Below are 14,433 nucleotides of genomic sequence, written 5' to 3'. Positions count from 1 at the left end.
GCCCTGGCCCCTCCCATGCAGCCCTGCTGGGCAGTCTGCTGACCGGTGTTCGCCCTCATTGCCCACCCCCTGCCTTTGTGTTGAGCCTTCTGCCTCCCTGGTCAGCGCTCATGTGCTGGTCTCAGGACTCAACTCTATGTCCTCTCCTCCAGGAAGCCTTCTCTGATGCCATGTGGAAGTGATTCCTCTCCTCCTGTCCACGTTCTGTCTCCTACCAGGTTCTGAAGACACATATTCCCTGTCTGGGTTACGACCTCCACGGGGAAGTGTCCTCAGCACCTTCCGTGTGTCCAGCACAGGGTTCTACAGCTGGAAACATGTCTTACCCCTGTCATACCAGCTGCTGCTTCACGTGAGGCAGGTGGGTGGGTGAGCAGTGGATCAGGGACCCTGACAGGTGAATACTGCCTAAGATGTCTCATGGGAAAGAGGCCCAGACTGTCCTAGGGGCAGTGGGACGGGTGTTCAGAGATGCTGGGGCCCCTGTGCTCCACAGTCAGAAGTCTGGGCTCTGGGGTCGGCACTTGGCTAGTTGGATGGCCTTGGGCAAGTGACCTGGTTCCTTGGGCTTGGAATGCTTACCTGCGAGCAGGGAATGGCCTCGATGCAAGGATTAGGGTTATGGCACACGGTGGCCCAGGGCCCTGGGACAGTGCTGGGACCCCCAGGTGGGAAACGCTGCTGGCCAACGCCCTGTCAGTGGGCATGGAGGAGGCTTGCTCGCCTGACAGCAAATTCTGTGTCCCCTGTCGTCTACACACGGGCACAGGGCTGTCAGGACCCAGAAGACACCCCCGATCCCAACAGTACATGAGGTGGTAAAGGGGTCCACCTGGGGACACACACCCAGAGCTAGAACCTGGTGTCCTGGCTCTCCACGGGACCACCCACGTCTTCCCACCAACCCCAGGGCTGCCCACACACTATCCCAGGACCCATGCTCACCGAGTACCAGGGAAAACCAGATTGTGTGAGACCCCCCACATCATTCACCAGGGGATGATCAGATGGTGCCAGACCCCCTCCCACAGACAGTGCCCACCAGAGCTTGAGAAATGTATGGCTCCAGCCCCTGCAAATGGACCATTCAGTGGCTGCACAGAGGTTGGGGCTCAGGTGACACTAGCCACGAGAGGAAGGCTCACTGAGGTCCAAGAGGGTGATGTGAGTAGGAGTGATGTGGGTCAGGATCCAGGAGCCTGCCAGGCTTGGATCCTGGCTTGTGAGTCACAGCACACACCACAGAGGTCCAGCCCAGCTTCCCTGTCAGGAAGGTGGAAATAGTCAGGCGTCGTGTTCAGAACACGCAACCCCAGTGCACTGGCCCTCCCCTATAGGGCACTGTGCACTCCATCCAGGTGTTCGGAGCCACTGAGAGGCCCACTTGAGCTGGAGAACGAGCCCAGAGGTTCTCCCTTAAACACTGACCCCTCCTCACCCCTCCTTTCTCAGAGGGCAGTCCTCCCTCATTCATTATTCACGAAGGTGCTCCCCAAACATCTCCAGGAGCGGGAGGCCCTGGCTGCAAGCGCGCATGGACATGACACAGCCCCACACTGCCGAGGAGGTGTGGAACGATCCCCACTTTGCAAAACGTCACCACCCTCCCAACCCAGCAGCAGGGAAGACAGGGAAGGTAGGCCATCTGTCTGGGTGTCAAGCAGCTGCTGTGACAAATGGTCCCAGACGTACAGGCTTAAAGCAGACATATCCCTTATGGTCTGGGGGCCAGAGTCTGAAATGGGTCTGCAGGGCTGGTTCCTCCTCGGGAGACACCCTGGTTCCTAGCTCAGGGCCCTCCTCCGTCCTCCCTCCTCAGACCTCTGCCTCCCTCTCCTGAGGTCCCTTGATTACAAGGGGCCCACAGAGTAGTTCCTCCAGCCCACAGTGTTAACTTAATCACATCTGCAAAGTTTCTTTCCAACAGACACACAGGTTCCAGGACCTGGACGGGGACATGTTCGGTGGGGGCCACTACTCAGCTCCCCGCACCATCAGAGGCACTCAGGGAGGGGCGGCACCTGGCCCAGGGCCACACTGCAGCCAGGTCCTCAGCAGGAAACCTCAGCTCTGTCCACTGCCCCCAGCAGTCTGGAGTTCTGCTTGGAAGCTGGGGAGATTGAGGAGGACGACCTCCAGGATGGGGGACAGTGAGGCAGATGGAGAACACGGCAGGAAAAATGCGAGCAAGGGTGTTTGGGCATCAGGAGCAAGGACTGTGCTTTGCACACAGTAGGTGCTCAATAAATAGTCGTTGAAAGACTGAATCAGCATTCTGGAATGGCTGAACCCTAGAAGGCTGGGAACAGAGGTGGCCCCGACCAGGCTGAGGCTGGATCATTTCCGGGCCCCCGTGGGAGCCTCTGCAGGAGTGGCAGCTGCGGTGACACCTGTCCTCGTCCCACCTCTAGGTCTCCTGTGGCAGATGGGGACAGGTGCTCACTGACCCCTCTGCATCGCAAGCCCAAATGTCTGTCTCCTTACTTTGCAGCCTGAGGCTTCCCCAGCCGGTGGACCCTTGCTCGCCCCACACAGGGCAGGGTGGGACTATGCCCACCCATGATCCGTCCCCCATCCTGGAGGTTAAAGACCCCAGAATCCCACTCCCCACAAGGGACAGCTCTGAGGAGCAGGCCCACAGCAGCTGCCCACCCATTCAAACGCCCCCACTTCACCCCTCACCCTCTCAACCCCTGCTTCCTGGGGTCACTTCCCCAGCCATCTGCCTGCATCCATGTCCTTGTCCCCAGGGGAACCTGAACTCAGACAGTCACACGGCACAGGGTGGGGTTTGAAGTATCTGAAATTTAGGTGGGGGCCATGGGGATGGTCTCAGCCATTCCTCCTTCTTGAACTTCATGCACAACTGCAATGGCCAACTGGGACTTGGAGACACCATTTTCCAGTAAGGTGTGGGGCCACTGAGGTCAAAGGTGAAGCAGAGGGTCAAAGAGAGGCCTGGCTGGGATCCCTTGGCCCAGGATGATGGTAAACACTGGGGGAGGCTGAGTATGAAGAGAGGGCCCGAGGTCATCCTCCATTCAACCCCTCACTGGCCAGATGCTCACGGAACCCCTGCTCTAGACAGTCCCTGGGGGCTGTCTGGGAAAGCAGCTTGAGGTCTGCCCTGAGCTTTGGAGGGTGTGGACAGCTGTGACAAAGACCACTCCACCTGCTTCCTGGTGCCCTGGATGCCCAGCGCCCTCGAGCAATCATAAAGAGCAGGAGGTATTATCTCCACTCTACAGGTGGGGAAATTGAGGCAAAGAGCAATAAAGCGATCCAGTCACCGGGACTCAACTAGCAGGTGACGACTGGGACCAGAGCCCAGGTGAGCCTGACCCCAAAACTATAGACTGTATTTTCCAAGCCATCAAGGTCGTGTCCCTTGCTGCTTAGAAATCTTCAGGCAGGGAAGGCAACCAGCACATGAAACCCCCAAACACGCCATTCTGCGACAGAACCTGTGTAGTATATGCCTGGCTCACCATCAGCCTAGAAGCCCACCGAGGGCAATATGTGCCCAGGACCAGCCCCGGCGCCCAGTATGGCTTGCTGTTGGCTGCATCCAGCATAAAGTGAGCGCCACAGGATTCAAGGCACACCTTCCACCCTCCCCAGCCCTGCCCACAGACAGGGACCACTCAGATCTCCCAGCTCAGGCACCAGACAGACACTCACCGACGTGGCCTCCCTGGCAGGCTGCGGAGAAACCCCCTTATACCAGGGAGCTGCTGTGTAAAGGGCAAGTGCTTCCTGCCTCGAAATTGTCAGAGAAGGTCTAGGTGGCAAAAAAGGATGATGGGGGACCATGTTTCCCTGAAATGTTGGGTTAGCCTCAAACCCAGATAATCTCTCTGGAAACAGTAGAGGAAGTGGGATGCACCTCTGAGGATGGCGGTAGCCCCTGTCTTTACACATGAGGACACTGAGGCCCAGAGAGGGAAGACAGCCTGTCCAAGGTCACATAGCAGCCCGGGTGGGTGAGGCTGGGATTCCCGGGAGCTCCGGCACCACCAGTGGGAGCTGCAGCAGAGGCATAGGACAGCTGTGATTGCTGCCTTGCAGTGGAAATGGACAGCTCTAGAAGGCCTCGAGGACCTGGTGGAAGGGAGAGCTGGGGCCAGAGGGTCAAGGTTACAGAGAGGCACACGGGCTTGACACGGTGAAAGTCTCTCTCACGGTCTGAGCTGTGTGGGAGCGGCCCCTGGGCTGTGCTATGACCCCAGGTAGGAGCCCCTACAGAAGGCGAGGAAAGAGCATGCACTTTGGAGGCAGAGCTAGGTTTGAGTCTGGCTCTGCCTCCCTGGCTATGCACGGGCACGTGTCACACCTGGAAAATGCAAATATTGCTCATGGCCCAGGTGAGAAGATGGACCGTATAAACCCCCCGTCAGCACAAAGCGTTACCATGATGTCCTAAATGGTCAAGGCTTATCCATTCCACTCAGCCACGCATCAGGAAAGGGCAGTAAATCACCCACGATGCAGGCACAGGGGGCAGGGTGGGGGCAGACGGAGCCCACCCAGTTGGGAAGATGAGTGTCTGGGCACACCGGGGTTCCAATCCAGCTCTGCTGTTCACAAGTGGTGCAGCATGATGCCAGGCGACCCACAGCCCATCTGGGCATCTGCTCCCCTGCCCATAACTGGGGACACCCCAGCAGCCCCAAGAAGCGCTGTGAGGATCCAGGAGCATCAGGCCAGGCGTGGGGCCCAAGGGAGCGTCCCATGAGCCGTGGCTGCCGTGACACTGAAGTAGGGTGCTGCCCGACACCCTAGAGGCCTCGCGGATGGAAACATCCTCAAGTAAACAAAGACGCTCCGCTCAGGTTGCTCTGCCCTGCGTCCTAGCAGCCTTGGGGCCCGCTGCTCTCAGCCCATGCAGGCGGCACACATCTGGTTTGTCCCCCCAGCAGCTCGCCATGTGAGCATGATCAAAAAGCGAGCTACTGTCTGAACACCACCCGTGCTCTCCTACTGAGACTATTTTAACTGCCTTTCCAAGCCTCTCCCACGTGTCAGGACCTGCACCCTTGGTCCCTGTGGAGACCCCAAGCGGAGGGAGCATCAGAAGCGCAGAAAGGTTCAGTGATCAATATTGCTAGCAGGTGGCAGAGCTGGAATGAGCCCAACAGACAGGAGTTCAGAGGAGGACTTACCAGCTCCCCTGTAGCAAGGGGTGCAAGGAAGCCCCCTTGTCGGGGCAGACCAGGGGCCAGAGTCCTGGCAGCTGCTGCTGTCCTCAACCGTTGCTGGCCCGGCCAAGGCCCGGTGCCAGGACAGACCCTGCCGGCTGTAGCCCTTCCCACCCTCTCCTTTCATTACCCAGATGAACCCATATTCTCTGGCCAGCTCCCAAGCTCCAGATGACTTTCTGGAGGCTCAGCGCATCAGACAGGTGACTTCTCCAAACATGAAGGTCACACACTCCCTTTTCTGGGACAGTAAGACTGGACTTGCTAAGAGTTCATCAAAATCAGAACTTGATTCTAGAAAATATGCCATCTACCTCCAGACAACCTTATTGACAGAAATGGTAATGAATCGAAGGGTCTCGGGGGGCAGGTTAGGGAGTCACCCTGAACCTCAGAGGACAACAGTGCAGAGCTCAGAGATGCCCATGCTGAGCTAGGGAGCACCAGCTGGTTCTTGGGCAACAACTGTCCTTTCTGGAGGCAATTTCAGATGCATTTTTGGGTCAGGATGGTTTGTCTTCTGCTGTCCCTAATTCAGAATGAGTCACGCAGGGAAACCGGGCACCAGGGCCTCGGCCCATGGGAAACACCCTAATGCCTTCCACCTCCAAAAAAGTGGGAAAACCTCCTTCTCCTCTTCCCCCCTAGAGAGGGAGACAGTTGCTGATGTCTGGACACGTGTCCTTCCTGATATTCCTCCTTTACCATGATCTCAGTTTGCAGACTTGAGATCACGTATGACGTAGGTTCTTCCCTCCGTTTGCTAAGTTAAACTGGTTTGCTCAAGCACGGCTCCCCACATTAAAGCCTCTCACACACCGTTCACTAGAATGCCCCCCGCCACCCCCAGACCATGAGAAGCTCCAGCAGGATGTGCACCGTGCGTGTTGTCGCCCACGGCCGCACCCAGACCCGGAGTGCGCGGGGCACATGGCGGGTGTGGGAAGCCTTTGCCCAGTGAGCGAGTGACTGCGTGGCTGCCTGGTACCTGCCGTGCCCTCCACATGTAGGTGGCTCAACTTTCTGCTGTACTGACGTGAGCATCTTCATGGTGACGTCTTTGTCCACACCTGGACGAGATGAAGGGATGTGCCTCTGTTCCAAATATCTAGCGCCGTGCCAACCAGGGTCGGGGCCTGGGGCTCAGGTTCTGGCTCTGCCACATTCTCTGCTTGACCTTGGACGGTTACCTTTTCTTCTCCAGGCCTTGGTTCCCCTCTGTGCATGAATGGGTTTGGACGCAGCATCCTCTACGTCCTTCCAGCTCTGTGATCCTAGCCCGGCAGCCATGAACACAGTGACAGAACCAACCACCCAGGCTCTCCAGCTGGCCCTGCACCCGCTACGGGCTGAATGATGCCCCCCTGCAAATTCACATGCTCAAGTCCTAACCCCCAGTATCTCAGAATGAGTCTGTATTTGGGGACAGGAACTTCACAGAGTAGTTAAGGTAAAATAAGGCCAGCCAGGTGGTTGCTAATCCTATATGACTGGTGTCCTTATGAGAAAAGGAAATTTGGACCAAGCACATACAGAAGGAAACCTCAGTGAGCACAGAGAGAAGACAGCCATCTACAAATTAAGGAGGGAGGAGGGCTCAGAGGGAACCAACACCCCCCCCACCCACACACACACACACACACACACACACACACACGCATGCACCTTCAACATGGACTTCCAGCCTCCAGAAGTGCGTGCATAAATATCTGTGGTTTAAGCCACCCTGTCTGCGGTGCTTTGACCAATACAACCCGCCAGGAACCTCTGACCACCTGGGGGACTCCCACCTGCCAGGGTGTAGCCACCAAGGGATGGCATGCATCCAGACCCACAGAGAACATGGGGTCTGCTCAAGGACTGGCACCCACTGGTGGCAGAGCTGACCCTGGAGCCCCTCCCAGCTCAGGTCCCCTCCCTGGCCCCACTTTGCCCATTGCAACCCCAGAGGCTGCAACATTATGAGGCTACCACCAAAAGCCTCATGTACCGGGCCCCACACGAGTGGGCCAGGGCTGCATGCCAAGCTAAGGACATTCCCTCCCTACAAAGGGGAAACTGAGGCACAGGGAACCCATAGCTAGTGCGCTGGATTTGGATTTAGGCCTGACATAGAACGCCACCTCTGACACTTTCCCTGGCCACCCAAAATCAATGAGCCGCAAACAAGTAGGCATATTCACGGGGCCCTGAGGTCATACCCAAGCAGTCTCAAAGGTGCACCAGGTCATCTGACTAAAGCAAGACATGCCTGAGGCCTGGTGGCATAAAAGAAAAGGGAGCCTCCCACCCAGGGAGATTGTATAGGTCACCTCAGGCTTTGACCCAAAGGCCCATCTGGGCAGCTGGATGCTGGACCAAGTGATGCCCACCCACACCTGCTGGCACCAAACTCCAGGACAATGCCAGTCTCCTTGGCAGGAGGGCATCAGGGGACCCGCCTTCATTGGTGATAGAAGTCGCTGATCTGCCAGGTGTGCGCGATGGCCAGACACGAGAGCCAGGTGCAAGGCACAAGGGACCATGCTCTCCCCCATCGGGCTGTACAAGGGATGGCCGAGGGACACATCTGGGGCACCAGCCCATCCCCAGCCGGATGGGGAGCAGGCTCATGGGCAGCTCCAAAGGGCTGAGTTAACTCAGGAAGACTGAGGGGAACGTGACCATCGGCAGTGACCATCACGAGCTATGAGCTACGGAGGACCTACTCTGTGGGGAGTCTCCCACGGGTATCTCGTTCTCTCCAGGTTAGGAGCAGCGCTACTTCTACACCTGGGGAAGCCAAGCTCGGGAAGGTGCCATCATTTGCCAAGATCACAATCTGCCACCAGGCAGACAGTATGGTTGAACCCCAATCCCCTTGCTCGTTGGGAATCATGACACCTCCCCCGTGGCCCCCAGTGCTCATACAGCCCTTCTTCTAGGATAACCACAAATGCCAGTGCTCCTTCCAGGGCTCCCCCTGATTACAGGAGGGACCAGAGGTATCAATTATGATCACAGAAGGCCTAAAATTACCCTATGTGCACCCTGCCATTACCCCCACCTGCCATTAGATAAATGTGTCTGGAGCTTCTGCCAAGCCTTGGGGTGCCCTGCTCCCCAGCCACCTCCAGATAACAGGTTGGCCATTTCAGAAACCCTCTTCTAGAGAATGCTGCCTCCCGCTGCCTGCCATTTGCTCTCAGCCACTCTCCCAAGCGCCCACCGCCAGTGTGGCCCCTCCTTCCTGGGTTGGAGGGGGAGGGGACTATTCCCACTGCTGGGAGATGGGTCCCCGGAAACAGCCCTCCCAAACCCAGAGCAGGGAGCAAGCACTCGCCAAATGCACACTCCCTCCCCCAGGCTGGTTTTCCCCCAGCTTGTCCCGGCTTTTTTTCTGCACCATGGCCAAAGGCCATATTGCAGTCTGTGGCCAGACAGGCTCAGAGGAGAGAGTGCAGGAGTCAGGGAGCACCAGGTTAGAATCCGCACCCCACTGCGTGAGCTGAGCAAGTGACTCAAGCCTGGTGAGCCTCGGTCGCACCCTGAAAAATGGAGTGACGGCCCCTCCCTGCCAGGGAATGTAGGGACCAACCCCCCAGCCCGGTTCCAGGCCACGGAGACTCTCTGAACCGCGGCTCCTCGGGCCGCGCATCAGACTCCCCTGCCAAGGCTTCCCTGCTGTCGGTCTCAGTTTCCCCAAGCGCAATAGGCTCGGTTGGCTTGTGACGATGTGGGATTTTCCAGGGCCGCACAGAGGCTGTCAGAGACGGTGGGTGCGGCGGGAGAGGCAGCAGTGGGGATGCGCAGGGGTGAGGGGCCGGAGAGATGCCTACTGGAGGGAGATGGGGCGGCTCGCACACACCTGCAGGCTCTGCGTCCCCAATTCTGCAGCGGGCGAGCCCGGGGCGCCGGGTCGGCCTGACGCCCACCCCCCAGCTCCGGCGGCGCGAGGGCCGCGCAAGGGCGGCGCCCCCTGCCGCAAAGCCCCTAGTACCGTCACACCTCTCCGTAGCAGGGTCTGCGGCCCTGCGGCCCTGCGCCCCTGCGCCCCTGGCCCGTAGGGTCGCCTTCTCCAACCTGCAGCGACCTGGGACCCGTGAGGAGCAAAAAAGTGGCGCCTTCCAGACAGCCCGGCGCAGCCACCCTGGCCGGCGCGGTGGGAAAGGGGTCCCCAGCCCGCGCTGCAGACCTGCACGAGCCCGGGCGCAGGGGCAGGGGGCTGAGGGCCCGCCCCGAGGGTCCGCAAGACCCTGGGGCAAAAGTTGGGTAGAGCCCTGGGTGGTTTCCCCCCGCTGCAGGTGCAGCCCTGGAATGCTGTGCCGCGATCCGGCTCGGGGACCCGCTGGTCCCTCCATCCGCACACTCACCTGCACTCATCTCAGCGGCAGCTGGGAGGCGGGCGGTCCGGCGCTGCGGCAGCCCGACGCTTCTGCCCGCAGGTGCCGCGCCCGCGGGATCGCCCGCCCGCCCGCCGGTCCGCGGGTCCGCCGGCCCTAGGCTCGGTCGGCGCCCGCCCGCAGCGCCGCCGCAGCCCCCCGGCGCGCCGGCCCCGCCCCGCCCCGCCGGCCCCGCCCCCGCCAGCCCCGCCCCTGCGCGCCGCCCCGCCCGCCCCGCCCCGCCCCCCCCGCCCCGCGGGCGGGACGCACCCTGGGAAGTGTAGGCTCGGCGCCCCCGCCGCTCCGCCTTTGCCGCCCAGCCCCCGCGTGGACAGACTACAAGTCCCGGCCGGCAGCGCGCCCCGCGCACGCGCAGACCGGCGGCGCCGCTGCGGCCTCCCGTAGCCGCTGGTGGGTGCCCCGCGGCTGTCTTCGCTGCCCGGCTGGCGTCCAGGCCGGCGGCGGCTTTCGGGAGCCCGCGAGTGGCGCGGAGGGAGGCCCCGGGACGAGAGCTTGGTGCAGCTCTTCTTGAGTCGTGGAACTGCAGGCGCCCCGGACACCTGGGCCAACCCCCACCTTCCCTAGTTTGCAGACAGGGAAACAGGCGCGGCGGGGCGCGGGCTGGGATGGTGGCGCAGGTGTGCTCCTGGCTCCGGTCTAGGGCCGCGCGCCTCCGGCTCCCGCGGTGCTGCGTCCCACCCCGTGGAAGGCTCGGGCCACAGCCCCTGCTGTCGCCTTCCGCCACCTGTGACGTCAGGCGCCCCGCACAGGGCGGGGTCCGGTACAGGACAGGGGAGGCTGCGGGGCCCCAGGAAATTAAGGGGAGTCGGCGGAGCCCGCTGGTGCCTGGTAGTGACAAGGGGGGCCTTTGGGGTGCAGGCTGGGCTGCGGAGCGTTCTGGAGGCCGAGTCTCGGGGACCTGGCACTGCGAGCCGAGGTGGCCCCAGGACATTTGGCTTGGGTCAAGGCTTTGGGAGATGCTGGCAGCAAGAGAAGGAGGGCTGGCCGCAGGAAACGGACTCTGCCTGGATACTGATGCAGGGGCAGATGCTCCAACCCGGCCCTCAGCAGCATCCGGCTACCCCAGCAGGGCCTCCGGGGAACGCCGGAGTCCGGCAGAACCAGCCCCAGGCCAGGCCAGTCGGCGCCGGCACCACACGCCAATCCTGGCTGGGTCCCTGCCCACTGGGGCCTTGATCCCAGAACACAAGCGCACCCTGATGGGGAGCACAGGAAAGGGTCAAATGTCTTCCTCCTGACCCAGCATCCCCTCTGTGTGACCTTGAGCAAGACCCTGCCGGTATGTGGGCATCAGGACGGAGCTGAGTGAAGGAGCCATTGGCGGAGAGCATTCCATTGGGGTTCTCGGTCTTGGCTAGGGCAGCTGCAGGCCAGCAGGGGTGGAGGTCCTGGGGAGAGGGGGTCTGACCACCTGGTGGGGAGCCTGGCTTCACCTGCTAGTGCAGGGCCTCAGCGTTCTTTGTTGAAGTAGATAGTTCCCACCTTTTAGGGTAGCTGTGAGGATTGCACCTGCTGACGTATGCCATGCGCTGCTAAGTGAAGACCAATGAATGTCTTTGATGTTATCCTACCTTTATTACGATCCTCGGTGCCTTGCACACCGCCTGGTCCAGAGTGAGCACTCCACACATACCTGTTGAATGAAGGGAGAGTAGGATGGAGAAAGGAGAGCGGTGGGAGCACCTCTGCCACCACTCACCCTCCTCAGGAAGCTCTCTGCCAAGCCCCCACCCCCACCCCGTCCTGCTTCCTCCCTGGCAGCAGCATCAGCCCCATCTCCACCCAACCCCTATGTCTCCAAAGGCTCCTAAGAGCCTTCTGGAATCATGAATTCCTCCACAGAGCCTGGTCACGATGGCAGGGAGGCCACCGTTGCACCAACTGGCCATGGGAAAACCAAGGTGTGAACAGGCACTTGATGCCATGTCCCATGAGTCAGAGGATGGATGTGGGTGGCTGGGTTCCTGGCTGGTCCCAGAGCTCAGCCTGCTGGATGGCTACCCCTGGCCTCCCCATGGAGGTGGCCTCGCTTCTCTGAGCAGCCACTGTCAAACAGCAGCAGCGACAGGGGAGTCACAGCAGTTATCAGCCTGGAAGGACCTCAGGGTCATGGGATCCTGGCACTCCTCTCACAAGGACTGGACCTAAGACTCAAGGAAGTCCTGCCCAGAGTCACCAGCAAGTTAGCAGTCAGGGAGGGGCTTGACCTGGGTCCCGTAGTTGTGCCACCAACCCTCTGCCCTTGTTCAGTGGGTCCCTGAGCAAGGGGAGCTCCACTGGGGCAGGTCTGCTTGCATGTCCTCTCCTGCACAGCACTCACTGACACTGGTTCACCCAGACTTTGATTCTCATCTCTGGGGGTGTGAACCAGGTGTGACCTTGGGCAATTTGCTTGCCCTCTCTGTGCTTCATATTTTTATCCTTCAAAGCACAATCTCAACCCCAGTAGGACTTGTTAAAGGATAATGGAGTAATATAAGAGCCTGGCAAGAAGTCAGGGCTCCATAAAAAATAGTCATTATCATTATTGTTATTAAGACAGACCTGGGAGAGGTGCATGCCATCCCTTCCCCCAAAGACCATTTTCTTTTCTCATTTATATTTCTTATATCCATCCATCCACCAGCCAGCCACCCATCCATCCATCAACCATCCGTCCATCCACCCACCAACCATCCATCCATTCATTATCCTTCGATCCACCTACCCATCCAACCATCCATCCATCATCCATCTGTCCATCTATCCATCCATCCATCCACTCACCCATTCATCCATCATCCATCCACCCACCCATCCATCCATCCACTCATCCATCCATCATCCATCTATCCATCTGTCGTCATCCATCCATCCATCCATCCATCCATCCATCCATCCACATTTATTGAATACCTTTAATGTACTGGGCACTGTTCTAGTGAAGAAAACAAGAATTTTTTTTCTCAAATCATGTGATTCATTGTAGAAAATGCTGCCACCTATAGCCCTGAGGCAGAGGGTGTTAGAAGGCCCTCATGGGGGCTCCTTGACACAAGGAGGTCCCAGACAAACAGTCCAACCAAACCTTTTGATATTTATTAAAAGTATGTACATTCAGAGAGACGACTAGGCCTGAGTGGGTGCAGATGCAGAAGGAGCCATAAGGCGGTGGAGCTTGCCCTCCTCCTCTCTCCCTCCTCTTGCCAGGCTCACACCTCCTGCAGAGAGAGAGACACCCTCATGGCCTGCCCCACTGGCAGCCAACGTAGGGTCTCACCTGCTCCTTGGGGGTCCTCCCACCTCAGCATTTCATTTGGGGGGGTCCCTTCAACCCCCTCTCAGGAGGACACCCCAGGCAGTGGCCCCACTGGCCCCTCCACCCAGCTCCATGCCCACTCTTGCTGCATATGCCTTTGGCCCATCTGTCCACTTAAGAACTCACAGGGTCCATTTGGTTTACTCCTCCCACAACACTTGAAAGCAGGACCATGGTCTTCTACCCTATAGGCTTGGAAAGGGGACAGAGCCTGGCCAGGCCTCGCTTGGGGGAAGTGCGGAAAGGGTTGAGCTTTCCCAGGCTCCTGTGGACTAGGTCGGAGCACCGGTCTCTGTCCCTCTGGGAGGGCCTCGGGCACTTGGCATGCTGCCTCTGGTGCTGCCACGGCCACCTTGGGGTCAGAAGGCTCTTGGGAGTGGACGCTGCTTTGTGGTGGTGCTTGAAGGAGGATGGCAGTGTAATTGGGCCAAGATGTCAGAGCACCTGGGCCCCACATGCCTGGTGCCAATAGGCAGGTGCCAGGTTGTACAGGAGGCCACTAACAGGGGACATTAAGAGCCCCCGGGGAAAGGCTCTTTTCTTTTCATGATACATGCTCCTGTGACAAACACAGGCACCTATCAGTATTCCACAGGATTACAAATTGCTTCAAAATTAGGGTCATTTGTCCTGAAAATGTATATTGCCCTTTTCTGGAGCATGAAGGTCTTGGGAAATACAGAATGCTGAATGGTGGGATGGGCCTGGGCACAGCTGGATGGCAGTGCCGACCTCAGCAGTCTGGGTCAGGTAGAGATTTTGGTTGGGTTTCTTGAGGCCAGCCCAAGAGTGGCAGGGAGGGAGAGGGGCCAGCGACCCATGGGCCAGGGGCTACTTATCAGCAAAAGAGCCTGGATGGAGGGGTTTTGTCTCACTCCCAGTGCAGCCAGCCTCATGCTCAGGAATGGGAGCGGAGGCCCAGTGGAAACCGCCCCTGAGTAGAATGCCCACAGCTCAGCCAGGTGAGGTAAGCAGTTAGGACCTCAGTGCTAGTGAACCCATCATCATCCCCATTTTGTAGATAGGGAAACTAAGGCCTTAGCTTACCCAATTGCCAACCATTCCCAAATGGAATAGCTGGGATGCACACCCAGGCCCTTTCAAGGAGCCTATGGGCTTTGGGACAGTGCTCTCTGGGTCTGGCATCACTGCCAAGAGGCATTGGGGAGGCCAAGTGACCAGGCTGAGCACCCCGGGGCACGAATGAGGTGCATGGCCCAGAGGGACCTACTCCATCAGATCCAAGCCATGCCAGGCCTGCTGCCCCCTGGGCTGCTAGGAATGCTCCCACCCTTACCTGGATAGTGCAGGCTCACCCTCTGGACTTCAATGGAAAGTCCCCCCTTGGAGAAGCCCCCCTGACTAAGCCAGGGGTGACCTCTGCTCCCTGTGGCCTTGCCTGTCACTGCCACATCATTCCCCAGTCTTGCCATCTAGGTTCTATCTGGCTCCTGCACCAGATGTCAGGCCTACCTAGGCAAGACTAGGTCATCCCAGGGTCTCCAGAGCATTCCGGGGTCTCCAGAGTAATCCAGGGTGTCCTGAGCATCTCAAG

At 59.1% G+C, this 14,433-nt stretch overlaps 1 protein-coding gene across 1 annotated transcript in view; it reads right to left on the bottom strand.

Moving 5' to 3' along the window:
* Nucleotides 1-9,686, bottom strand: part of ABLIM2 (actin binding LIM protein family member 2) — a 141,430-nt gene extending 131,744 nt beyond the window's left edge. Inside the window, exon 1 of the mRNA XM_055326106.1 lies at nt 9,551-9,686. Coding sequence (XP_055182081.1) covers nt 9,551-9,560 — 10 coding nt within the window. The 5' untranslated portion in view covers nt 9,561-9,686. The remainder of the gene's footprint in view (nt 1-9,550) is intronic.
* Nucleotides 9,687-14,433: the final 4,747 nt, after the last annotated feature.

Source organism: Nyctereutes procyonoides, unplaced genomic scaffold, assembly GCF_905146905.1.
Source record: "Nyctereutes procyonoides isolate TBG_1078 unplaced genomic scaffold, NYPRO_anot_genome, whole genome shotgun sequence".
Classification (NCBI taxonomy): Eukaryota; Metazoa; Chordata; class Mammalia; order Carnivora; family Canidae; genus Nyctereutes; species Nyctereutes procyonoides.
Note: the sequence above shows the minus strand (reverse complement) of the source record. Positions and strands in the feature narration are given on the sequence as shown.